This window comes from Ichthyophthirius multifiliis (genome assembly GCF_000220395.1).
Source record: "Ichthyophthirius multifiliis unplaced genomic scaffold scaff_1120509250274, whole genome shotgun sequence".
NCBI classification, from domain to species: Eukaryota; Ciliophora; class Oligohymenophorea; order Hymenostomatida; genus Ichthyophthirius; species Ichthyophthirius multifiliis.
Window position 1 is genome coordinate 31,624 of NW_004086920.1, and position 25,042 is coordinate 56,665.

At 14.3% G+C, this 25,042-nt stretch overlaps 6 protein-coding genes across 6 annotated transcripts, besides 69 other annotated features; 2 read left to right on the top strand and 4 right to left on the bottom strand. All coding sequences in view use genetic code 6, as the record gives it.

Moving 5' to 3' along the window:
• Nucleotides 1-100: 100 nt before the first annotated feature.
• Nucleotides 101-1,024, bottom strand: IMG5_060550 (hypothetical protein; the record flags this gene model as incomplete). Its single annotated transcript, XM_004037100.1, has 2 exons — nt 101-187; nt 662-1,024. The coding sequence occupies 2 exons, from the start codon at nt 1,022-1,024 to the stop codon at nt 101-103; spliced, it is 450 nt and encodes a 149-aa protein (XP_004037148.1).
• Nucleotides 1,025-1,026: 2 nt separating this feature from the next.
• Nucleotides 1,027-1,057: a microsatellite.
• Nucleotides 1,058-1,116: 59 nt separating this feature from the next.
• Nucleotides 1,117-1,145: a microsatellite.
• A 382-nt stretch (nt 1,146-1,527) lies between these two features.
• Nucleotides 1,528-1,571: a microsatellite.
• Nucleotides 1,572-1,604: 33 nt separating this feature from the next.
• Nucleotides 1,605-1,654: a microsatellite.
• Nucleotides 1,655-2,334: 680 nt separating this feature from the next.
• Nucleotides 2,335-2,391: a microsatellite.
• A 234-nt stretch (nt 2,392-2,625) lies between these two features.
• Nucleotides 2,626-2,660: a microsatellite.
• Nucleotides 2,661-3,386: 726 nt separating this feature from the next.
• Nucleotides 3,387-3,422: a microsatellite.
• Nucleotides 3,407-3,487: a microsatellite.
• Nucleotides 3,488-3,814: 327 nt separating this feature from the next.
• Nucleotides 3,815-4,138: a microsatellite.
• Nucleotides 4,139-4,488: 350 nt separating this feature from the next.
• Nucleotides 4,489-4,565: a microsatellite.
• Nucleotides 4,529-4,566: a microsatellite.
• Nucleotides 4,567-4,789: 223 nt separating this feature from the next.
• IMG5_060560 (hypothetical protein) lies at nt 4,790-5,524 on the bottom strand (the record flags this gene model as incomplete). Its single annotated transcript, XM_004037101.1, has 2 exons — nt 4,790-5,231; nt 5,317-5,524. The coding sequence occupies 2 exons, from the start codon at nt 5,522-5,524 to the stop codon at nt 5,011-5,013; spliced, it is 429 nt and encodes a 142-aa protein (XP_004037149.1). The 3' UTR covers nt 4,790-5,010.
• Nucleotides 5,091-5,126: a microsatellite.
• Nucleotides 5,240-5,291: a microsatellite.
• A 994-nt stretch (nt 5,525-6,518) lies between the features above and the next one.
• Nucleotides 6,519-6,607: a microsatellite.
• A 4-nt stretch (nt 6,608-6,611) lies between these two features.
• Nucleotides 6,612-6,647: a microsatellite.
• Nucleotides 6,648-7,841: 1,194 nt separating this feature from the next.
• Nucleotides 7,842-7,878: a microsatellite.
• A 455-nt stretch (nt 7,879-8,333) lies between these two features.
• Nucleotides 8,334-8,390: a microsatellite.
• Nucleotides 8,335-8,405: a microsatellite.
• Nucleotides 8,338-8,407: a microsatellite.
• Nucleotides 8,408-8,537: 130 nt separating this feature from the next.
• Nucleotides 8,538-8,578: a microsatellite.
• Nucleotides 8,579-9,153: 575 nt separating this feature from the next.
• Nucleotides 9,154-9,196: a microsatellite.
• A 310-nt stretch (nt 9,197-9,506) lies between these two features.
• Nucleotides 9,507-9,579: a microsatellite.
• A 423-nt stretch (nt 9,580-10,002) lies between these two features.
• Nucleotides 10,003-10,038: a microsatellite.
• Nucleotides 10,039-10,433: 395 nt separating this feature from the next.
• Nucleotides 10,434-10,488: a microsatellite.
• Nucleotides 10,434-10,495: a microsatellite.
• Nucleotides 10,479-10,510: a microsatellite.
• Nucleotides 10,511-10,715: 205 nt separating this feature from the next.
• Nucleotides 10,716-10,792: a microsatellite.
• Nucleotides 10,717-10,803: a microsatellite.
• Nucleotides 10,804-11,687: 884 nt separating this feature from the next.
• Nucleotides 11,688-11,747: a microsatellite.
• Nucleotides 11,690-11,740: a microsatellite.
• A 56-nt stretch (nt 11,748-11,803) lies between the features above and the next one.
• IMG5_060570 (ribosomal protein, putative) lies at nt 11,804-12,124 on the bottom strand (the record flags this gene model as incomplete). Its single annotated transcript, XM_004037102.1, has 2 exons — nt 11,804-11,975; nt 12,023-12,124. The coding sequence occupies 2 exons, from the start codon at nt 12,122-12,124 to the stop codon at nt 11,868-11,870; spliced, it is 210 nt and encodes a 69-aa protein (XP_004037150.1). The 3' UTR covers nt 11,804-11,867.
• A 717-nt stretch (nt 12,125-12,841) lies between these two features.
• Nucleotides 12,842-12,893: a microsatellite.
• A 980-nt stretch (nt 12,894-13,873) lies between these two features.
• Nucleotides 13,874-13,966: a microsatellite.
• Nucleotides 13,967-14,031: 65 nt separating this feature from the next.
• Nucleotides 14,032-14,066: a microsatellite.
• Nucleotides 14,059-14,102: a microsatellite.
• Nucleotides 14,103-14,119: 17 nt separating this feature from the next.
• On the top strand, nt 14,120-15,130 carry IMG5_060580 (hypothetical protein; the record flags this gene model as incomplete). Its single annotated transcript, XM_004037103.1, has 4 exons — nt 14,120-14,305; nt 14,738-14,902; nt 14,945-15,048; nt 15,115-15,130. The coding sequence occupies 4 exons, from the start codon at nt 14,120-14,122 to the stop codon at nt 15,128-15,130; spliced, it is 471 nt and encodes a 156-aa protein (XP_004037151.1).
• Nucleotides 15,118-15,189: a microsatellite.
• Nucleotides 15,119-15,189: a microsatellite.
• Nucleotides 15,130-15,195: a microsatellite.
• Nucleotides 15,138-15,184: a microsatellite.
• Nucleotides 15,196-15,922: 727 nt separating the features above from the next.
• Nucleotides 15,923-16,013: a microsatellite.
• Nucleotides 15,952-16,015: a microsatellite.
• Nucleotides 16,009-16,051: a microsatellite.
• Nucleotides 16,052-16,347: 296 nt separating this feature from the next.
• Nucleotides 16,348-16,392: a microsatellite.
• Nucleotides 16,393-16,962: 570 nt separating this feature from the next.
• Nucleotides 16,963-17,005: a microsatellite.
• Nucleotides 17,006-17,174: 169 nt separating this feature from the next.
• On the bottom strand, nt 17,175-18,261 carry IMG5_060590 (protein phosphatase, putative; the record flags this gene model as incomplete). The annotated part of the gene is made up of 3 exons (XM_004037104.1): nt 17,175-17,822; nt 17,939-18,048; nt 18,168-18,261. The coding sequence occupies 3 exons, from the start codon at nt 18,259-18,261 to the stop codon at nt 17,175-17,177; spliced, it is 852 nt and encodes a 283-aa protein (XP_004037152.1).
• Nucleotides 17,755-17,797: a microsatellite.
• A 179-nt stretch (nt 18,262-18,440) lies between the features above and the next one.
• Nucleotides 18,441-18,489: a microsatellite.
• A 124-nt stretch (nt 18,490-18,613) lies between these two features.
• Nucleotides 18,614-18,647: a microsatellite.
• Nucleotides 18,648-18,777: 130 nt separating this feature from the next.
• Nucleotides 18,778-18,826: a microsatellite.
• A 29-nt stretch (nt 18,827-18,855) lies between these two features.
• Nucleotides 18,856-18,931: a microsatellite.
• A 28-nt stretch (nt 18,932-18,959) lies between these two features.
• Nucleotides 18,960-19,009: a microsatellite.
• A 257-nt stretch (nt 19,010-19,266) lies between these two features.
• Nucleotides 19,267-19,319: a microsatellite.
• Nucleotides 19,314-19,369: a microsatellite.
• Nucleotides 19,370-19,555: 186 nt separating this feature from the next.
• IMG5_060600 (hypothetical protein) lies at nt 19,556-20,865 on the top strand (the record flags this gene model as incomplete). The annotated part of the gene is made up of 10 exons (XM_004037105.1): nt 19,556-19,674; nt 19,766-19,839; nt 19,890-20,002; nt 20,066-20,123; nt 20,188-20,256; nt 20,307-20,341; nt 20,385-20,446; nt 20,496-20,570; nt 20,634-20,770; nt 20,813-20,865. Exons 1-10 carry the CDS (start codon nt 19,559-19,561, stop codon nt 20,863-20,865), a joined length of 792 nt encoding a protein of 263 aa, XP_004037153.1. The 5' UTR covers nt 19,556-19,558.
• Nucleotides 20,131-20,175: a microsatellite.
• A 148-nt stretch (nt 20,866-21,013) lies between the features above and the next one.
• Nucleotides 21,014-21,091: a microsatellite.
• A 19-nt stretch (nt 21,092-21,110) lies between these two features.
• Nucleotides 21,111-21,177: a microsatellite.
• Nucleotides 21,112-21,177: a microsatellite.
• Nucleotides 21,136-21,181: a microsatellite.
• Nucleotides 21,181-21,261: a microsatellite.
• Nucleotides 21,200-21,260: a microsatellite.
• A 2,515-nt stretch (nt 21,262-23,776) lies between the features above and the next one.
• Nucleotides 23,777-23,853: a microsatellite.
• Nucleotides 23,854-23,878: 25 nt separating this feature from the next.
• Nucleotides 23,879-23,916: a microsatellite.
• Nucleotides 23,917-23,959: 43 nt separating this feature from the next.
• Nucleotides 23,960-24,027: a microsatellite.
• Nucleotides 23,988-24,031: a microsatellite.
• A 78-nt stretch (nt 24,032-24,109) lies between these two features.
• Nucleotides 24,110-24,159: a microsatellite.
• Nucleotides 24,115-24,147: a microsatellite.
• Nucleotides 24,160-24,271: 112 nt separating the features above from the next.
• Nucleotides 24,272-24,322: a microsatellite.
• Nucleotides 24,272-24,337: a microsatellite.
• A 364-nt stretch (nt 24,338-24,701) lies between these two features.
• Nucleotides 24,702-24,750: a microsatellite.
• Nucleotides 24,751-24,820: 70 nt separating this feature from the next.
• Nucleotides 24,821-24,861: a microsatellite.
• A 114-nt stretch (nt 24,862-24,975) lies between these two features.
• Nucleotides 24,976-25,031: a microsatellite.
• Nucleotides 25,032-25,042: the final 11 nt, after the last annotated feature.

A 25,042-nucleotide genomic window follows, 5' to 3' on the forward strand; every position in this document is an offset into this window, starting at 1 on the left:
TATGTTTTTATTTTATATATAATTTAATTAATAAATATATAAAAAAATATATATGTAATAAATATATATAAATTATTTTAATAAAATATATTGGGTATTTTCAAATAATATTTTCTACAAACTTTAATAGTTATTTTTCAAAAAGAAGATTCCATAGTTTAATCATATTTTAATTTGCAAAAAAAGCCTTTTAATTTTATGAATATTCAATTTCATTTTTATTTTCTATTTCATTTAAAATCTCATCTATTTAATTTTCATTTAAAAAATTTATTTTTATTCCAAATCTTTCTTTTTAAAGTATTTTTTTCACTAAAATTATATAAATTTCATCTGAACATCCTGGAATCGGGTATATATTATTATATTTAAATTATATATCCAAATAAATATACTAGTCTTCGAATTTCGGTATACTTTTGCCTTCTTTTTCAACTATTTTTTAACCAAAATTTTTATTTTTTATAATTATAGCACCCGTTTGTTAATCATTAAGTTCCGAAATTTCCATAAAAACAGCTAAAATATTTAATTTATCTTCCTCATTTTCCACAAAAAAGTCAATAATATCCTATTTAGTGACTTCTAAAGGAACATTATAAAATTAAATAGCAAATATATTCATTTAATGATTAATTATTATATCCTTTAATTCATTCACAAACATTTCTCTTTCATCCAAATCATTATCATTTTAATCTTGATCTTGATCTTCATCATCATCTTTTTCAGTTTCAAATTCATCCAAAAGTTCATCGTTTTATTCTATTTACGCTATTTCTTAATCGTTTATATATATTATTTATTCATCGATATCGCTTAGTATATTATCTATTAGTGGTAAACCGTCTTTTGTATAATAATATGTTTTATTATCTATTTCGTCTTTCCAACCACCATATTTGTTATAATAGTATATTTTTTGTGGATTTTCTTCTAAATAAAATCCAGATTGATCTTCTAGTTCTATATATTCTTGGAATTTTTCGGGATTGTGGCCTGTTTTTTCGAATTATTTTTCCATTATGAATTTTTTTTTTTTGAATTTTTTTTTTTTTTACGGAATTTAGAAAAAATATTTAGCTTAAAAAAATATGTTTTTTTTTTATATTTTTTTAAAAATAAAAATAAAAATAAAAATAAAATATTATTATAGTTTTTTAATCTGTAATTAAAGAGGTTTTTTATTTATTTATAAATTTATATCAGATAATTGATTTTATTTACTATTAAATAATTAATTTTATTTAGTTAAAAAATATTTTATATATTTATAACAATTATATATCAATTTATGGAATGCATGCATATTCAATACTTTATTTTATTATAAATATAATTTTATTCATATTATTTTTTTTAAAAAAAATGCAAAAGAATTATGCCTAAAGATACATAAATATTTTTTTTTTTGGAAGATTTTATGAATTTTAAAAAAATATCACTTTTTTTTAATTTTTTGACCGAACTTTTAAAAAGACTTAAATAAAAAAAAACATTAAATTTTTTTTTGTGTTTTAATTTAAAAAAAAAATAAAAAATAAAAAACTAAAATATTAAAATAATAAAATGGGTTGTGGAAATACTAAAATACATAGAAAAGCAAATAAAATAATAACAAGATTAGAATCAAAAGAATAATAAATTAAATCAATAATTGAAAATAAGAATAATTTTTATAATAAATTCAATATTAAAAAATTATAAAATTAACTGAAAATGAAATAAATAATAATTAATCAGATAAACAAAAATAAGTATAATTAATTGTCAAAAATCATAACAAAAATTAAGATTTAAAAAATAATAAAGAATATATTAAATCCAGAAGCATTAATCTAAAAATGATATAAAGCTAAGCTACTGATGTTGAATTGAAGAAAAATTTATATCAGTAAGATTAAAAAAATAAAGAATATATATAATAATAAATACCTATTTAATTAAATAAAGATTCTTAATAAAATTGTTCAGATTAATAAATTAATAAACTAAAAAAAAAAAAAACTTAAATATATTTAAAATTAATTTAACTTAAAAGGTAACGAAGAATAATAATGGATTTAATTACTCTAGGGGCTTGAAAATTCAAACATAATAACTAAAAATAATTTTATAAATGACTTTTCATATGAAATTACTTTATAATAAAGTGAATTATAAAGCTGTTTTTAATAAGAAAATAGTTTGTATATGAAATAGTTGGATTAAAATATAAAAAATCATTAAATATAATAGTAAAATTAATGAAATATATGAATTAAAATATTTTAATAAAATAAATTAATTTTAACATTTTTTTTTTTTCTAAATTAAATGCTATAGTCAAATATATTTATTTTAAAATTTTTTCAATGTTTTTTATTTTATTTTTTTCATTTTTTTTTTTAATTAATGAAAATATATCAAATTATAATTATTTGTTTTTGTATTTTTAAAAATTTTTTCAATATAAAATAAATTTAATTTTAAATAAACAATAATAATTACAAGTTATAATATTTTTAAATCGGAAGAAATATTTTATTTTTTTAAAAAATAAAAACAATCGCAAAGAAAATAAAAAAAGTATGAGTATCTAATAAAAGTCTTTATAAGGATTCGAAAAAGAAGAAAAGTATTATAAATAAATTATAAAAAACAATAAATATAAAATACAAAAAACAGGAAAAACTACGAAGAGTTTATTGAAAAAAGTATAAATACATTAAGATAGGAAGGTCTAAAATTCGAATAATAACAAGAATAAAATTGCAAATAAATAGGCGAATAATGTAAACAAGAATGGGAGACAAATGTTTAAAATTTAGAAGAACTTTTTAAAATGTTTTGTGTATTAAAAGGTTAGAAAAGAAAAAGAATTAAAATAATGAATAACTCATGCCGATTCATATATTAGAAAAACTTATTAAAAAGAATGTTTGGTTTATGGAAAAGAGAAAATCAATATGAAGAATATTTAAGAAAACAAGAAGAGTATTTAGATATGTAATATAATAAACAAATGCTTTAAAGTGTATTAAGATAATGGTAAAATATTGTTATTTAAGAAAATAAAACCGTAATTAAAAATACTACTCTTAGAAAAACTGAAATTGAATTGTAAAAAAATTAGAAAGAATACGAATAGTAAATTAAAATTTAGAAAGTCTACTTTATAATAAAATGATAACTCTTAAAAATGAAGAAAATTAATTGTAATTATTAAATTAGAAACATTAATTATTATTGTAAAATTAATAAGTTGAATTTGATTGATTTTCCATGATTTTTTTTTTTTAAAAAAAAAATATTTTTATTTTTGTTGTTATTTAATTTTATTTAGTGGATTTTATATATTAATTTTATATTTTTTTCTTGAAAAAAAATAAATAATAAAAATATTGATATATATATATATATATATATATATATATATATATTTTTTTTATATATGTAAAAATTAAAATTAATATTTTTTTTATTGTATTAAAAATATAATATAATAATATAAAACAAAAATTTAAGAAAAAAAATAAAAAAAAATAGTTAAATAATTTAAATAAATTTAATAAGTATAAAAAAAATATTGAAAAAAATATTATAACTTATATATATACATAGTAAAAATGAAATAAATTTATTTTTCTTTTTATATATATTATATAACTTTTATTCTTTGAGCAATTTGAATTTATTTATTTTTTCTTTAAAATTATATAAATTTTAATAATTTATTTATTATTATCAAAATTACGTTAAAGATTATGTTTTATTTTTAATTATATCACTTTATTAGTTAGTGTTATTTGAATTATTTCCACTTTCGCATTCTTCTTCTAGCATTTATTTCATTTTAAGTTCAGCTAATTTTAACTATTAAGATTTCGTTAAAAATTACTTTTTATCTTTAATTTTATCGTAAGATTAATTACTATTTTTTTTTGAATCACTGTCAATTTCACACTCTTCTAACATTTATTACATTTTAAGTTCAACCAACTTAAACTATTGAGATTTAGTTAATATTTATTTTTTATCTTAAATTTCATATTTAAATTAATTGCTACTTTTTTTTGTATCGTTAATACTTTCACACCCTTGTAAAATTTATTTCATTTTAAGTTCAGTCTATTTTAATTATTATGATTTCGTAAAAGTAAGATTTTATTTAATAGAATTTTAATCCATATAGCTTGATTATTGAGATGTTTAGAGGGTTTAATGAACTAATTATAATTATTTTAAAGGATTTGTAGTAAGGTTGCTTTATTTTTATATATTAGAGTCACATATATTATAATCGACTAAATTTTTAGATTATAAATCTTTTGATTATTCAAATGATGTTTATAAATTTTAATCATTATTATCTTAATTTTAAAACATTATTTAATTCATTTTTTCTAATAAATTTTATTATCTTAAAATTTATTATTCATGAATTTATTATTCTTATAAAATAACAGATGATATATATTCTTAATTATCATTAGTTTATACTTTAAAATAAAAATATAAATATATAAAAAATATAAAAATTTGATTAATATAAATATATATATATATATATATATAAATATATATTAATTATATTTAATTTTAATTCTTTTTTATAAAAAAATTTTTTATATATATTTTTTTTTATTTTTAATACATTAGTGTTTTATTTCTTTCTACATTTATTTTTATTATTAGCTATCTTAGTTTATTCTTTTGTTTTCTATTTACTTTTTTATTTAATTATTGCTAAGATTACTTTCTTATAAATTGTTATTTTCTAATTCTTTTTCGTTTGATGAAAATTATTATTTAGTAGTTTAAGTTAGTAATTATTTTAAATTTCCGAAGGTCAATGGTCTTTCCCATGCTTATGAATCTTAACTTATAATTGTTTTTATTTAAACTATTGAATATTAGCTAACTATACTTTACCCTAATTTTAAATCTTTTATAGCTTTTGTGAAAAAATTTTTAGCTTTTCCTTTTTCAAAAAATTTTGATGAAAGTGCATTATTATTATTATCTTAATCATCTTTTTTTGTTTTTTTTTAATTTATTAATTTTATTCATTTTACTTAATTTTCTTCCTTATTTAAACAAATTTTATGATTATTTTAATTTATTATCTTAATATTATTATCTTACAAGATAACCTTAATTTATTCTTTATTATGATTTTCTACGTGCTATTAAAGCGTCTATTGATTGATCTATTTTAGTATCATTTAACTATTCATAATTCATTTCATCTATTATTTATAATATATATATATATATAAATATATATATATTTATATATATTTATATATTATTAAACATTTATATAAATTATACTTGAATTTAAAAATTCTTATTTTAATAATTCGCTAGCACTTAATCTACTTTCAGGGTTTTTACTTATCATATTATATAAAAATTTCTTCATTTCATTACTGGTGTTTTTTGACAAATAAAATGGAATTTTGTTTTTCACTTTTTACTTTACTTCTTCTAACGAGTATAGCTTTTTTCCTTTATACCAGGGATGGCTTCCAATTATCATCTTTTTATTATTGTAAATAAATAAAAATATATTATTTAATTTATATAAATACTTAAATAAATATTATACCAGCACTCCATATATCTGATGCATATAATAGTTTATCTTCATTTAATACCTTTTTTTTATAATTTTTTTTTTTTTTTTTTTTTACTTCTGGTGCACTCCAGTACCCTTTTAAATAATTAATATTATTAAAAATATTAATATCTGTTAATTTTATATTTCCATCATTATCAACTAAGATATTATTTGGTTTTAGATTACTTTTTTGTTAAAAAAATGTTTGTTTTTTTTTTTTTAAGTTTAGACTAAAAATATATTTAAAATACCCATGAACAATTTTATTTTCATGTAAAATTTATAAAGCTGAAATAATTTAAATTAAAAAATCTTTTGCTAAATTAATTTAGAAGTTATTAAAAGTACTTAATAAAAATCCAATAGAACCTCCAGAAACAAATTCTTATAAAATATCTAATCCTGAATATTTTTATTTAATGATGAATAATAAGAATAATAAAAAAATAAAAAACCGTTATCTTCATTTCTAACAATATTATTATAAAAACATAATGAATCATGATTTTCTTATAATTAAAGTAATTATTATGTAATTCTTAAGTTTAATTCTAATTTTATAATTTCATTTTAATTATACTATATATTTATAAAAATAAGATTTTAAATAAATAAATTAAAAAATAATACTGATTTAATAGCCAATATTTCACCATTCATTAAATCTAATCCTTAGACAACTCTTTCTACATTATTTTTAACTTTTGCTTTTTTATAAGCAACATTACTAGCATCTTAAATTATTGTATAAGGTTATATTTAATCATCTTAATTATTTATATAATAATTATCTTCTTTTATTATTTCTTTAATTTAATTTATTTCGTCTTCTTATTCTTCTTAAAAATCATCGTCTACTTCGTTATCTTATTAACTATAACTATCAGTTCCGAATTCTATTATTTAAATTAATATATACATATACATATACATATAGATATATATATACATATACATATACATATACATATACATATACATATACATATACATATACATATAATTTTTTTTATTTATTTTCTTTTTATTTATTTTCTTTTTACTTTTTTAATCTCTAAATTTAGGTTTATAATTTTATTTTTTTATTAGTTATTTCAATTTTTATTTTCTATATTTATATTACAATCTATATAATCTTCTTCTTATAAATTTAAAATACAATTAATTTCATTTTCATCTTCTTATTCTTCATTTTCACTATTATTATCTAAATAATTATTTTAATTTTATTCTTTCTTATCATTATTATTATTTTTCAATAAAAAATCCTACATCATTCTTCTAATGGGATCTTCTGAATATTCCACTTTTTCTATATTTAAATTATATATTTAATTAAAATTTTAATTATTTTAATAAATATTATTAGAAATATTATCAGTCAACTTTTTTGAATTTATAATATTTTTTCTTTTTAAGTCTCTTCTTCATTTTCATATTTTTAATTATACATAAAAATTTATTTTAAAAAATAATACCTTCATTTTATATATTGGGTTTTTATTAATCAATTTAAATATTTAAATTTGGTATTAATATGTTAAATTTTTATTATATTTTTTAATTCAAACTTTATTTTTATGTATTTATTTTTATCTCATTATTTTCTTGTTTTAATTATAAATCTATTTTATTTTTTTAGGTTTGGTTATTGATTTACTGTTCCCCATTAAATTTATGACAAATTATATATTTTTTATTTATTTTAAAATTAAAATAAGTTTTATTTTTAAAAAATTTATTTTTATATAAAAAAAACAAACAATGATATACATATTTTTTATTTCATTTTTTATTAAAAAGCTTTTATTTGTCCATAAGCTTTTAATAGATTAATTATTATTTTTAATATTCGATTTTTAAACATTAAACTGTATCATTATATAATTTATTATATATTTAATCATAAGTTAATTTCTAAAAACCGCTTTCAGTAGCTAATCTATTATATTCTTCTATTAATAAATTTATTTATTTTTACCTATTTACTCTATCACTTATATTTATATTTTTTAATGTTTATGTAAGTAAGGCAATTTGTTAATCTGACCATTTAATATCTTCTGTATGTATTTATTAAGGTAATGTTTATTTTTTATTATTATTTTTTTTGTTTTATTTTGTATTAAGTATTGTTGTTTGATTTAATAATTTATATGATTTTCTATCTACTTTTTATATTATTTTATCAAAATATTAATCAAATTCTATATTTGTAATATTTAATTATTATTATTATGTATTTAGTTGATTTTCTATGTTTTAGTGATTTTAAAAATTTTCTTTTTCTATTTTTTTTACAATTATATCAACATATTTTTCATATTTTTCTATTGATTGTATTTTTAAGAAATCTTGTTTTTCGTTTTGTTTATTTTTGTCATTTAAAACATATTTTTGGTATAGTTTTTGGAAATTTTTAGGAATTTAATACTCTATATTTATTTTTTTCAATTAATCTTTAAGGTTTTTTATTTCTCGGAGATTTTAATTGCTAAACATTAAATAAAGAGATATTTTTTTATTTTAATAAAAAAAATAATTTTTAAATATATTTTTTGCTAAGAAAATATAGTATAATTATTATACTTTTTAAAAAAAATAAATATTGCTTTTTTATATATATTTATTAATCAATTTTTTATTTATTTTGTACATTTTTTATTATTTAATAATTTTTTTATCTTTCTTTCTAAAAAAAATTCGAAATTATAAATAAAATTGATTCTTAATTTTTTATATATTTAAATTATTTTTTTAAAATTAAATAATTTTTTATAATTAATTATATAATATTTTTTTTTTTTGTAAAATTTAACATTTTAAATTTTTCTAATTAAAAAAAAAAAAAAAATATTAAAACTAAAAAATAAAAAAAAAAATGAATTTATAAGGTAAAATAAATATTTATTTCTTAAAAAAAAAGTAAGAAAAATAAAATACAAAAGAATGGAAATAAGAATATAAAGGAATAAAACATAAATTATTTAATTTTGATAAAGATTAAGGAAAATAATTATAATTAAATAAAGCTTGTAATTAAAAAAATGAAATAGGTCAAATATAAAAAAATTCAGAATCTTTAGAATTTGAAAGACAAAAAGAAAAAGATTAAATTTTTAAATAAATAAAATAAATAAAATTAGATACCGAAAAATTTAAGGACAAATTAAAGCAATTTGAAAAAACACCGTAATATTTATAAAAAATATAGGAAATTTCAGAAAAATTAGAAGATAAAATTAGTGAATTTAAGTCTTAATAAATGCGAATATTTGATTAAATGGCAGAAGAAGAAGACTTATTAGATTAAGAAATATAAATTTTTAATTAAAGAATTAATTATTATGAAAACTCTTAATTTACAACGGAATAAAATATAAAAAATAATCATAATATATTTAAAATAAATGAATAAATTTAAGAATAAGAAGAAAATGAAGATGAAGATGAAGATTAAAATGATGAAGATGTATTAAATATTATATTTTATTTTTAAATTGTTGAATATTTAAGAAAAAAAAAAAATAGAATTTTAAAGAAAACATAAATAATTTAAATATAGAAATAAATAAAATAGATAAATAATTATTATAATTAAAATAAAAAATAAACCTTATAGATAAAAAAATAATTCTTTTAGGAGATAAAAATTTAAATTGGCCGAGTTAAGACCATTAAGATTTCTTAAAACTAAGAGTTAAACATAAGAATATAATAACAAAATAAGTAAAAAAATAATAATAATAAATAAATTTTCAAAAAAAAATATATAATTAAATTATAAATAATTTATATTAAAAGCAAATTTTAATTTTGATTTAGTTAATATAATAAAAAAAATGAAAAATAAAAATAAAAATATCAAGAAAAATATATATACATAATAATATATAAGTAAATTTATTATATATATAAATATTTATATTTTTATTTATATAATAGATATTTTTATATATTTATATATATATTATTATTAAAAAAGGCTTTTTTTAATGATTGTTTAAGTATTCTACCTATGTATGATATGAATTAAATAAAAGAACATATAGATAAGTTTTAGATTTATCTTTAATTTGAAGAAGAGAAGAGAAATTTGATGTGGAATTATAAAAATTTAAAAGAAGATAAAAAAAAGAATTAAATAAAAATATTAAATTAAGAAGAGGAAGAAAATAAGTATAAAAATGAAGAAATTGAAAATCTTAAACTTATAGAAAAAATAAAAAAGGAATAATAAAAGGAATTTATTTAATAATGGAAATTAAAAAAATCTGTTAAAAAGGAAATTTAACAAGAATAAGAAAATATTGAAAAAATGAGAAAAGAAAGATAAAAAGAAATGATGAAAAAATAAATTTTGGAAGAATAAAAAAAAATTGTATAATAATATAAAGAAATTAAAGAAATAGAAAAAATTAAATAAAAAGAAAGGGAAGAATATAACTAAAATTTAAATAAAAAATAATTAAAATATGAAGATATATAAAGAATTAAATAAAAAGAAGAATAAATGATTAACAAAAAATAAGAAATCGTCTAAAAGTAATAAAACGCGAAATAAATTAAAGAAAATGAACTCAAATAACATGAAGAACTTAAAAAAACAAAGTTCTCATATATTCAAAGCAAATTAAATGAAAAAACTACTGCTACTATACTAAAGGAAGAAAAAAAAGTTGAAACTGGAAAAATAGATAGGTTTAATTCAAATGCAAATACATTTGGTGGATAAGTTGTAAGGTTTACAGGAAGAGCTATTCCTTCTTGGAGAAATGGCTTTTATTGAATATATTTATTTATTATTATTAGTTAAATTTTTATTTAAAATATAATAAAATATTTAATTATTAATTAAAAAATATAATTATTAATATAAAAAAAAATATATAAATAAAAATATATGTATTTATTTATTATTAGTAAATTTTGAATATATTTTATTTATATTTTTTTATAGTATGAAATAATATAATAAATAATTAATTTTTTTTATTCATAAATATAATATAATGAATATTTGCTTAAATTATTGAAAGGTTAAATTATATTTAAAAAATATATTTTATATAAAATAAAAATATTGGAAATATTTTAGAAAGTGTTAAAAAATATATAAATTATTATAATAATAATTAATCTATAAGTATATAATTATATATATATATATTAATTTATATATATATATAAATTTATATTTATTTATTTTATTTTTATTTTTCATTCATATCATACTTTATTATTTTCTATTTATAATTTTTCATATTAATATTTGTTTTTTTTACATTTTTTTATTTTATTTTATATGCTTATTTTTACTATCTATAAATTTTATAAATTTTTTATATCATAATGTTTATGCCTGGAACTTACATAATTATTTTATTTATAATTTTATATATATATATTTTTTTTATTTTTATACTTTATTTAAATTAATCAAAAAAAAATTATCTTTATATTTAATTAATAAATTTTATAGAATGTTTATTCTTTATCATTTTTTATAAAAAATATATATAAAATGTTATATATAAAAATTGAAAACTATTTTTCATAATAATTAATAACTATTTGTAATATTATTAATTTATAATATTTATCAATAGCATTAATATTTTAAAAATAATTAATATATATTTTAATATTTTCTTATATTAATTCTTATATTTTTATTATTTAAAAAATACTATTTTTAAATTTAGAAATTTTATTCATTTTTTAACTTGTCAGTGATTTCAAAAAATATATTATTTTGTAAATAAACCAATTTTGTAATCTTATTGTATTTTTGATAATTTTTATTTTTTTATTTATCTATGTATTTTATTTTATATATATTCTATTTATTTTTATAAGCGATATTTTTTTTTTATTTACATAAATAATAAGTTTTTTTTTTTATAATACTTATTATCTTTTTTTAAAACTTTTTTAAATTAAAGCATAAAAAATTATATTATTTTTTTTATATCAATAAATTATAAAAAATATATATTTAATATATATTAGCTTTTCTGATAAAAATAAATAATAAATAGATATAAGTAAGATTTTTAAAAAATAATATTAATAAAGTTATTTATTATAAATAAAAAATATAATTATAATAAGAAAAATATTTAATAAATAAAATAAAAAAAAATTTAAATATTTTTTTATATCTATTATTTATATATATATTATACATATATATTTTTAATTCAGATATTATAAAAAAAAAAAAATCAAATTTTATTTATTTTATTTTAAAATTCAGTTTTCATTTACCAGCATTGGCTTTAACTCTTCTTTCGAGTGATTTGTTTTTTTTTATTGAAGGATCATTTTTAATAGCTCTTTTTCTGTTTCTTAAAAATTTGGAATTGACCTTATTATTTAATTTATTTAATTGTTAATTTTTTTTATTTTATTTACGCCTTTTAATGAAATATATCTTTCATTTTTAGGTTTTTTAATTCCGTTTCTGTGGGACTTAGAAATTTAATTTTTATTAGTTGAGTTTTTTGATTTTGCCATTTCTAAAAATGTATTTTTGTATGGTTTTTTTTATTTTATATTATATTATTCTTTTATTAATATTTTTTATATTAAGAATAAAATAAAAAATTATTTTGTTTCGATTTAATTTTATATCAAATATTAATTATTAAAATTAAATTCATTTGTATTTTTAATTATTAAAAAAAAAAAACAAAATAAAAAATCATTTCAAATATACATATTTTTTTTTATATAAATATATATAAAAAGCAAAACTATTTAAATGGTAAAAAAATTCATAAATATAACTCAAAATATTTATTTTGGATTGATTATATTATTAATTGTTAAATTATTAAATAATGGATTTTTAAATCTTATTAAAAACGTCAGTAAAGACTGTATTTCATAATACTAATTATTATTTTAATTATTAATTGATAGGAGTTTATTAATTATCTTCATAAATTTATAACTATAAAAACAATCATTAATCTAATTATTTTTACATTAAAACTTAAAGAATAATATAATAATATCTACAAATTTTAAAGATACATTATATATTTAAATCATTAATCATTATAAAAAAAACTAAATAAATTTTATTAATATATCCTAATCTATTTAATTTTCAAATATAATAGTTACAAACTAAATAGTTATGCATCATTTATTATATTTTCTAAAATGTTAAAATTCATAAAAATATTTTATATTAGTTAAAAAAAAATATAATATTTTATTAAACACTATTATTATTATTATTATTATTATTATTATTATTATTATTATCATTATTATTCATCTTTATTACTTTTAATTTAATATATTTAATTATTTCTTATAAAATAATTTAATATAATATAATAGAATAATAAATTTTACTTTAAGATAATCTTAAAACCGGTTATATTTTATTAACATTAGGCAAATAATATAATTCATTTAATATTATTATTTCAATTAATATTTATCATATTTTTATTTTATTAACTTCTAATATTTTTTTACTTCTGTCATATAAAATGAATACATATTAAGAAAAAGTTAACTTTAAATTTTTATATACAAATCAATTTTACTTAGTATGGTTCAAATATTTTTTTTTTTTTTTTTTATAATTTTATAAATTAATTTTTTTTTTAAATATTACTTGGGATAGTTTTATGTAATTGATAAATATTAAAATCCTATCTTATTAATGTACTCATTTTTCGAAATATGTAGTATTTAATAAATTTTAATTATCTATTACCAACATTATAATTCCTATATTAAAAATTTCGCTATTTAAAAATGCTTCTACCTATTTGAAAGGTTATTTATAATATGATTGTATATTATATATTAATATGAGTAAAATTTTGATTATTTTATATCATATATTATTAAAGAAGTGCTAAATGAATTAAATAAAGGAATATATTATAATAATTTTATTAAATTATTTAATTAATCTACTTCTAAAAATACTCCTTTATCGAATAATATAGGCTTTTCCTTTTTTATGTTTTGTTAGTTGTTTTCAACTAAATAAATGTCCCAAATTAAGTGTTTTTGTCTTTATTGTTAAGTCTTTGCGTTTGGCATGATTATTCAATGATGTCATTTTAGATTTCTGGAATTTCAGTTTGTTTTTGATTTTATTTTTCGGGTGAAGATTTATCAGAATTTGAAGAAAATTTTCTTCTCTTTCTTTATTTTTAATTTTCTTTTTATATTAAATATTGTATGTTTGTTTAAATTTAATTTTTATTTTATTTTCAATAACAATAATATTATTTATATATAAATTTTATAATTTTTTATTATAATTAAAATTTATAATAATTTTTATTAAATATAATATTTTAAATAATATATATATATATATAATATATTGATTAAATTTATTTGATAAGAGAAAAATTAAAAAAAAACAAACAAAAATATATAATATTTATAAATACTTTTAATATATAAATTACTTTTAATAACAATTATATTATTTAAAACTATAATATTTTTAAAATTATTTAAAAATATTAAATGGATTAATGTCAGTTTAAAGTTCCAGATTTAAAATAAAGGCAACAAGCCATTGGATCCTTAGCCGGAACTCCTATAAAACTCAAAAAAGCAATACAATCAATAATGAATAAATTCCAATAAATTAAATCCCCTAACCTCAACGATTGGTTATGGGATCACGATGAAGATGGATAAAATTTCGAAGTATATAAATCAGCAAAAATTACAAATTTTTTTAATAAAGAGAAAGGTCCAAATACTATATATATACAACCATTAGAAAATAACATAACTTTTTTGCCTATTTTAAAGGAATATTGCGATTTATTTTTTACAGGAACAACAGTGAAAATAAATTCTGTTTTAAATATACGAGAAAATCCAAATATAATATAAAGAAGAATAAATGAATATACTTAAAATTAATAGTATAATGCAACTGATATAATTAATTTTTTAATGTAGAAATTTCCCAAAAATGCCCTTTGTATAATAGCAGTTACTAAATATGATTTATATCCAACAGAAAGCTGGAATTTTGTATATGGAATAGCTTCAATGTAAAATAAAGTGGGAGTTTTTTCATTTGCAAGATATATGTTTAAAGACGATAATGATTTATTTAATAATAATTAGATTATAGATGATGATGTAATGATTTATAGGGCTTGTAAAATCATGAGCCATGAAATTTGCCATATGTTGGGAATGAAACATTGCATTTTTTATCATTGCTTAATGAATGGGGCTAACCATTAATAAGAAATGTACTAATAACCTTTATAATTATGTGTTGTTTGTGTAAGAAAACTTTAAATTAATCTAAGCTTTTGCTTTCTTCAGAGATACTAAGGTCTTATGGAGTTTTGTTAAAAAATGAAGGTTTTTAATGAAAAAGATTCTTTGATTTATAAAGAATTATATCAGACTATTTTAGAGGCTTATGGGTAAAAATATATATGATTTTTTTTTTTTAATTAAAATATATAAATATATATTAATTAAATTAAAAGAAAATATATTATTTGATATATTTTTATATTATATTTTATTATATATATTATAATTTATATTTTATTATATATTATTTATAAATAGGGTATTTAATTTTTTTTTTTATATTATTAATTTTATTTAAAAAAAAAATTAATTTATAATAAATAGCTTGATAATATTTTTAAATTATATTCTTTAATTGTGGAATTTTTATATTTTATCTATTATATAAATTAATTATTATTATTTATTTATATTAACCAAAAAAAATAAATATTACATTATAATTATAATTAATAAAAAAATATAAGAAATTAAATAAAATGATTAATATTATTTTATTTATAGTAATATTATTAAGTCTTACCTATTAAAGTGGAGGATATGGAAGTTATTAGATAGGATAATATAATGAAAAAACACACAAAAAAGCATTAGAGGTGGGTTTAGAATATTTAAAATAATAAGAATATTTTAAAGAAATTTAAAATAATGAACCTAAATTAATTGCTGTTTACTAAAAGGTTGTCAGTGGAATGATTTATAAATTTATTTTAAAGAACGAAAAAAATATTTATGAAGTAGATGTATGGAGTAAACCATGGGAAAATTTTTATGAAGTAGTAAATAGCTAATATTAAAATATTGAAGAAAAATAATAATTATGATAAGCTAAATAAAATATATATATATATATATATATATTTAAGTATATATAAGTTACTATATATTTTTATTTATTATTAAAAATTACTATTATTTATTTTTGAATTATAAATATTCATATAAATAAATGGAAAAAAAAATTATTTAGTTATTACAATTATATTAATAAAAATTAGTAAACAAATATTTATAATTAAATAAATAAAAAAATATTAATATATAAATATATAAAAAATATAATTAAAATATATATATTTATATATATATATATATATTTATATATATATAATCTTTTTTTTTTAAAAAAAAAATAGTAATTTTTTTTTTATTTACTTTTTTTCATATTATTAATTTTAAAGTATATTTTTTATTGTATTATTTTATAATTTATATTTTTTTAAATAATTGTTATCCTATGACTTTTTTTTAATATATTTTAAAATAACATATTCTTATTTAAAAAATTTTTATGTATTTTTATTACTAATTGTTTATCTGAAAATATTATATTTGTCAATTTTTTTTTCATTTTTTTTTATAATTTTTAATAGATAATAATATTTCTAATGAAATAAACGAATATTTATATATTTATTTTAATTTATATATATTATTTATTTTAGTTTATAATTTTGAAAAGTTTTGCAAATACTTAATTAATCAGTTTTAATCATATATTGGATGTTTTTGATTAAACGAATGTATTTTTGATTGATGCTTCGAGTATTAAATAGAGTAGTTATATTGTTAATTATACCGAAGGATAGAATTTTGTTGAGATTTATAATTATACAGAATATAATTTCTTTAAGAATAAATTTAAATTAATAGTAATCACTTTATAAATAGACCAGGTTTTGTAACTTATTTAATTATTGAGTTATATGAGTATGAAAAAATTAGGAGTAATAATATATAAATTATATATAATAGAGGAGTATATAAGACTTTGTGAAAGCGATAAACTTTTTGGGAGTATGGCGAGATTTAGAATCCAATTAAATAAGGTTATAAAGATTTTAAAATTTAATTTAATAGTATCAAAGATAATTTTATAAATAAATTTATTGAATATATTGGTATTTTTAGAAATGAGTTATTTTTTTTAAAAAAAAATTAATTAAATATAAATAAGTATATATTTTTTATTTAGTACTTTTTAAAAATCAAATATAATTATTCTATCGTGAAATTAATAATATATTTATTTATCTTTTTTATATTAATTATGTTTTTTTTATTATACATTCATACTTTAGTTTATTTTTAAATTTATTTTTTTTAATAAAAGAAAAAAAAAAAATATAAAAATGAATACAGATGTATAATAACTAAATATTACAAAAGTTTACAAAAATAACAGATATATTTAAATATTTTAAAATATAAATAATAGCTGAATTAACCGATTTCATTTAAATTAAACTAAAATCGCAGTCATATTATCACATCCAACACCATCTAAAATAAGAATTAATTTAAAAAAAAAAAAATTACTAGCAGTATCTTTTGCAAGAATAGTATCTAGAAGATCGACTAAAATATCTTTAAGGCTCATATTTTTTTCAATTCTACTTTAACAGAACTTTCCAAGATCTTAATTATTCATACATTCCCAAATACCATCACATCCCATTAACATAAATTTATCATCATTAGTTAATTGTTTGGTTTTAACTTCTGGAAATGCTGTTATAATATAATCATGAGGTCTACATCCATTTTACCCTTTTTTATATTCAAAATCTCCAAAGGCTCTTGATAAATTTAAATTTCCATTCACTCTTCCATCTGATACGAATCCTCCAGCTTTTGTAATTCTTTACTTCTCATCTGGATTATCTGGTTTATGATCAATTGACATTTCTATAGGATTTCCTTTATTGTAAATAACTGTCCTTGAATCTCCTGAATTTGCAACATATAATTACTTTTTATGAATCAAAGCTACATTTGCTGTACATCCTGCATATACAACAGAATCTTCATCATAATCATTATTGTGATTATTTTAATCATTAATTTTGTTATTTTTTAATTTTATTAATTCAGCTTTTCCCTCATTTGTTAACATTAATTCGTCCATTTTTAAAAATGTCTCCTTTAGAGCTTCCTCGAATTTCTTTTGCTTGTAATTAACATTTTTTTTATTTCTTAAATAAAATGAATCTCTACGAATTTAGCTACTTCATGTCCACCATGTCCATCAAATATTCCAAATATGGAAGTTTCTTCATCTACATTTATATCAGATATATGACCGTCTTCCATTGTGTTTCTCCAACCTATTTTTATATAAAGAATAAATATATGTATTTTAAAAAATAAAATAAAAAAAAATGGTAATATAAAATATTTTAAGGTTTATCATTTATTTTATACAAAGACTTTGATGTATTTTTACCTTGCATATCAACCATAGCGAATTTCAAATAACCATTTTATTAATCTGCTATTATTTTTTTATCAGTTTTAGGTTATGACATATAAGGACCCATTTTTGTTTTTTTTTTTTTTTTAATAATTAGTATATTTTATTTTAAATTTTTTTTTTTTAAGAATATTTATATTTACTTTTATACATTATTTTTAGTAAATTTAAATATATGAAAAATAATACAATGCGATATTTTATAGATATTAATATAATTAAAAATTTTATTTTGAATTAAATTTTTAAAATAAATCATATTAATATAAAATAAAAAAAACATATTATATATAAATACGTATAAAGAAATTATGATTTTATCTTTTAAAATAATTATTATATATAAAAATAAATATAATATCTTTTATATATATGTTTTATATACTTAAAAATATATAAATATTTTAAGTTTTATTCATATAAATATATGAAATAAATTATAAAATAAATATACATAATTACTTATAAATATTTTAATTATATTTAAAGATTAATGTTATTTTATTATATTCATATTTTTATATGTTTTAAGATAAACATTTTAAAAATTAATAAGTTTTATTTTAAAATTATTAAATATAAATAAAAATAAATGAAAATTAAAAATAAAAAATTAATAATAATAAAATTAATATATATATATATATAAAGTAGATTTTAAAATAATAATAGAAATAATAATGACTTATAAAATAATAATAATAATAATAATAATAATAATAATAATAATAATAATATTAGTAATTATAGTATAATGGAATTAATTTTTATATTATTAATAATTCTTAAAATATTTATAATTATATTATTAATAAAATTAATATTTTAAACCTTTTTTAAAATAACATTATATTAAAAAATATAAGTCAATTTTAATTTTTATTATAAAATTACAATACAAACAATTTTATAATTAGAATAAAAAAAAAAACTTAAAAAATTTATCAATACGATAAAAATAATATGTTTTAAAACTTATTATTTTTTAAATCTTAATAAAAAATCGAAATATTAATAATAATTTTATATTATTTAATTTAATAAAAAAAATTGTTTTTAAATCTAAATTTAATAAATTAAAATTTTATTTTTATATAATTAAATTCAAAATTTTATTAATATATATTTATAAATACATGTTTATATAATTAAATATATTTGTTTAATATATTTATTAAAAATATTAATAATAATTTTTTTTAATAAAGATTCAATATTTTATTAAATTAATTTTAATCAATAAATAAAAATATATGGTTATTTGTATAAATTTTTAAAATATTAAATATACATATATATAGATATATATATTTATACATTTATATATTATTTATTAATAAAATAATTTAAAATAAAATAAAAAAATGTCAATATTTTCTGATAGAGCTTAAATAGTTAACTCTCCTTGGAATTAATCTAAATCTAAATAAATGTATTCATTTCCAAAAGATGATCGTTTTAAAAATTCAAATATTTTTTAGTATCATAAATAAAAAAAATATAAATAATTTTTTTTTATAAAAATCAAATAACTTTTTATAATAAATTTAATATCTATTTTTTTATAAAAGTACATCTAAACCTTTTTATGATTTACCTTCAACAAAAACGCAAAGAGCCCCTGGAATTGGTTATGGAAATAAATGTGAAATAAAAAAATTATATTAAATATATTTATTATTTATATAAAAAAAGATGACTTTACTAAAGCAGGTTCTAAGACTCCTGCTCCTAATACATATTAGTAAGATAGTAATACAATAAACAATAATATCAAAAAGGGCATATCATTTGGATTAAGTAGAGAGGTATAATATATATATCTTTTTATTTTTAATCTTTAAAAAAAATTATTTTTTAAAATAAAAAAGTAAATGTCAAATTCTATGGGTCCTCTCGGTAACATAAATTCAAAACTTCCTGGTCCAGGTATTTTTTTATTATATTTAATTTAATATATATTATATAATATATTTAATTTTTTAAAACATAGGATAATATTAAATTCCAACTGCATTAAGTAAATAAAGCTTTTCTTTAGGATAAAAACTTCCTACAATAGGTATTTTTTTAAAAAAAAATAGTTTATATATGTATTTTCTATATATATAGAAGAATCAAAATCATTTAAAACACCTGGACCTGGAGTATAATATAATAAAAATAAAAATAAAAATAATTTTTTAAAAGGCTTATACTTATTTACCATCTATAAATGAAAAGGGAGTATACTTTTTATCTAAATATTAAAAGTAAGACTTAAAAAAAAATATATATAAAAAAAATAATTAATATTAAAAGCTCAAAGTCATGTTCATTTAATCCTTAAGGGGAAAGATTTAAAAAAAATAATAAAAATGTAGTACCTGGACCAGGGTAATAAATAAATAAATAAATATAAAATTAAATATTTTATTTTGTTTTCAAAAAAAAAAAAAGATAATATTAATTAGTTTCAACAATAAGTAAAGATGGACAATATTTTAATTCAAAATTTAAAAGTAGTGGATGTATGTCTTTTCCACATGCTTAAAGATACGCAGAAGCTAAATCTTAAATAAAATAACCTGGGCCAGGTATTTTTTATTTTCATAAATATAATATAATAAAATAAAAAGGATAATATAGAGTACCTAGTGAATTTGGATATTATGAAAGTGAAACTAAATGATAAGAAAAAATAAAAAAAAGAAATAAAAGAATATAATAATTATTTACTAAATACAAATTTATATTATTAATGTATTTTTTAAAAAATATTTAATAAATATTTAAATGTTTTTTGTTATTTAATTTTTTATATAAATAAACTTTAAATATAAAAAAATTATATAATAATAAGAGATTTAAAATAATATAACTAATAAAAATTTTTAAAAAAATATATATAATGAATATATAAATGTATGAAAAAAAAATATATATATATAAATATATATAAATATATATAATATTTATATATTTAATATATATATATATATATTTATTTTTAATTTATTTCATATTATTTTTAATTTTTATTAAATTTTTTAATCTATTTTTATTATTTTATTTAAATTTTTTAATTAATAAAGTTTTCCAATAAAATATTTTTGCAAATCTATTTTTATTATGAATAAACTTTTTATATAAACATATTAAACTTAAAATAGCTTATTATATCATTAAAAATTAATTATTTTTCATGTAAGGTTTATATTTTTTTTTTTTTTTTCATACATAAGTATGCGGTTAACTGAAATTTTGTTTTATTTCTAATAATACGTTTTATGGAATTTATATAAAAAATAACTTTTTGGAGCTTAAATTATTATTATCTTTTTTGCCATATAACTTTCCTAATTATTTGTTTTATTAATCAGTTATTTATTAAAGTTATTTGTTTTATGATTGAAATTGCTATTATCCTTTTTATGATAATAATTGCATGTTTATTTATGTTTATTATTCTATTTTAATTTTTATTTTTATTTTCTTTAAAAATAAGCTTAAAATATTTAAATAAAAAATAACCTTTTTTAGCATATAAACTTTCTATAGTTTTTTTTTTATTTTTTTAGCATAAATTTAATTCTTCTATAATTTCGCTTTCCTCAAACAAATTTCCTAAAAGTTTTTTTAATTCCTTAGTTAGTTCTTCTATTGATTCTTTTTTTTTTTATAATAAAAAAAATGATGAATTTTTAATAATTTAAATTTATTATAAAAAATAATTTATTACATTCTATTTATTCTTATTATGCTTATTCTTGGTTTTCATTTTTTTGATTTTTAGGTTTAGGAGGAAGAGGCTTTTTTGGAGCAATTATTCCTTTTTTTAGCATTTTTTATTAGTTTTTTTTTATCAAAGATAAAAAATATATTTTAAAGAAATATTAATTATAAATAATTAATTAATATATTTTTTAATAAAATAATAATTTATATATATAATTTAAAATAAAATAAAAAAACTACTCTGTAATTAATAATTTAAAACTAATCAATATAATTAATCAAGTTTTTTTATTTTTTTATTATAAATAAAAATGAAAATACTATTACTAAATAATACTAATCTTAAGTAATAACCTTCTTAATAATCACCTGTTTCAAATTTATCAAAAAGTAATTTGTGTAATAGTTTAATGAACTCATCTGTAGTTGTAAAAATGCAACTTTAATAGTTTAAATTATAAACAAAATAATAATAATTATCATAATTTTAGACTTTATAAGATCAAAACAATTACAATTTGACAACAATCGGTTCTCCAACAACTGCAACAAATTTATAAAATAATTTCAATTTTCAGTAATTTGCCTTAAGTCCTTAATAATCAATAATTTAGTAAAAGCCATTAAATTAAAGAAAGAAAAGTGATGAATAATTTTAGAATTTATAAAGGAAATATGCAAGTTTATAATTATAATAAGAAAATTTTGAATTCACATCTCCTAGTTTAAATCGATAAATAAGAAAAATATAAGAAAGTAAAAGTTCTAATATTTAATAAAATAAAGATTTTCGGAAAATCGCAAGATTTGAAAACGGTGCCGAACATAAAATGTTAGTAAGTTCTATGTGTAGAAATATTAATCCCGTAAAAAAATAATTCGAGGAATTAAAATAGAAGTTAAATTAAAAAGGCAGGAATTAAACTGATAAAATTTCTATTAAAAAAAATAATGGTTAACTTGATAAATAACTTGAGAAAATGCTTATAAAATTAAATATTATTCAAATAGATAAAAATTAAAAAATTAAAACTAATATTAATACTAATATAGTTTATAATAGGTTAATAGAAGAAGCTTGTAGAAAAAAACATCTTGAATATAAATAAAATATTATTAAGTAAAAAATATAACAAAAAGATGAGGTCAATTCAAATAAAATTAATTTTTTAAATGTCCCGAAATATAATAAGAAATGGAAATAAGATTTCTTTACATTTAATAAAAAAAGCTTAAAATAATATAAATTTAATTAAAATAATAAATAAAATGAGTTAATTAGTAAATATTAAAAATGGTAGAATAATTTTATGGGTTTATTATAAAATTCTAATAATTAATTACTTAGTAATTATAATATAGAGTAGTTTAATAGAGCGAATGAAGATCCATTTTTTAATGAACCTTATTTGAGATTTTCAATGGAAAATAATATGATTTTTAAATAGTCGAAATAAAAGTTTGTTAATGGAAAATTATAAATTAAATAAAAAAATATTTCATAGATATTCAAAAAAATGTGGGATCCAAATAATTGCTCATCTGATGATTCTGACTCTTCGTTTTATTATAAACCTTCTTCTTAAGCCTAAATTTGATATTTTTATTTTTTAAAAAAATTATTAATATTATGTTAATGCTAATCTGTTTTTTTTTTTTTCTTTATCTAATTTCAAATAAAATTATTAATATTTATATAATATAAAAAAATAAAATATTAATAATTTATTGATTTAAATTTTAATTATATAAATAATTATATAAAATTATATGAAATTAAAAAATATTATTAACTAATATAAATATAATTCATTTTTCATATTTTATTTTTTATTTGTATATGAATAAATAAAATTTTATAAATCTAATCTATATATTTAATAATAATTTTTATGATTATTTTAAATTAGTAATAATTTTTATTAATTATATATTTAAGTAAATAAATTAAAATTTCTATATTTTTAATATATATATATATATATATATATATATATATATATATTTTATTTTTAACTTATTAAAATATATATATATATTTATGATAAATTTAATTTAATTTACTAATTTTATATATTTTATATTTAATTTAAATTTTTTTATTTATATATAATTTTTTTTTTTTTCAAGATTCAAAATATTTTATAAAAGATATATTAGAAATCATCAGAATTTTTTAAATTTTAATATATATATATAATTTTTTTATTAATATTTTATTAAATTTTTTTAATATAATTTTAATTAACTTAATTATTTATATGATAAAGTTATCAACATTTAACTTTATAAATAAGTATATTTATAAATTCTAACAATTTTTATATTTTTGTTATTTACTTTATAATTTTCTTTGAATATTTTTTTTATTATTTTTTTTTTTAATTCACTTTTTTTTTATAATTATTTTTATATATTTTATTATTATTAAATAATATTTTTAAAAGATATATATTAAATTTTCTTTTGATTTTTTTTTTTTTGTAATTAAATTTATTTTTTAAATATTGTATTTAAAATTTATTATTTTTTGTTATATTTAATTTGCAAATATTTTATTTTTTTTCCCAAGAACTAATTATTTTAATCATTATTAATAGATTTTGTTATATTTTTTTTGTAAAATAATTTAAATTAATTAGAACTAAATAAATATTATATTATTAATTAGCATTTTTATATTAACTCATTAACTAATTATTATTTTTTAAAATTTTATACACTAAACTATTTTTTAAAAAAATCATTTAAGATATAAAATATTTTTTTATTTTCTTCTATATTAATGCTATTTTCTTATTTTTTTTAAATTTAATTTTTTTATTTTTTTGGAAAATTTTTTCTTTTTTAAATTAAGTAATTTATTCTGTCTATACATGTTTTTTTTGTTTTTTTATATTCTTTATTTATTTTATAAAAATAAGTAATTTTTATATAAAATTAAGAATTTCTCGATTTCATATACTTCATATTTTATTAAGAATTTAATTAAATATTTTCGTAAAAATTCCTCTATAAATTTATTTTATGAATTTTTTATAAATATCTAATAAAATTAAACTTTTATTATCATTATTTAATTATATTATATTATTTATATACTTATAATTATATATATATAAAATAAATAA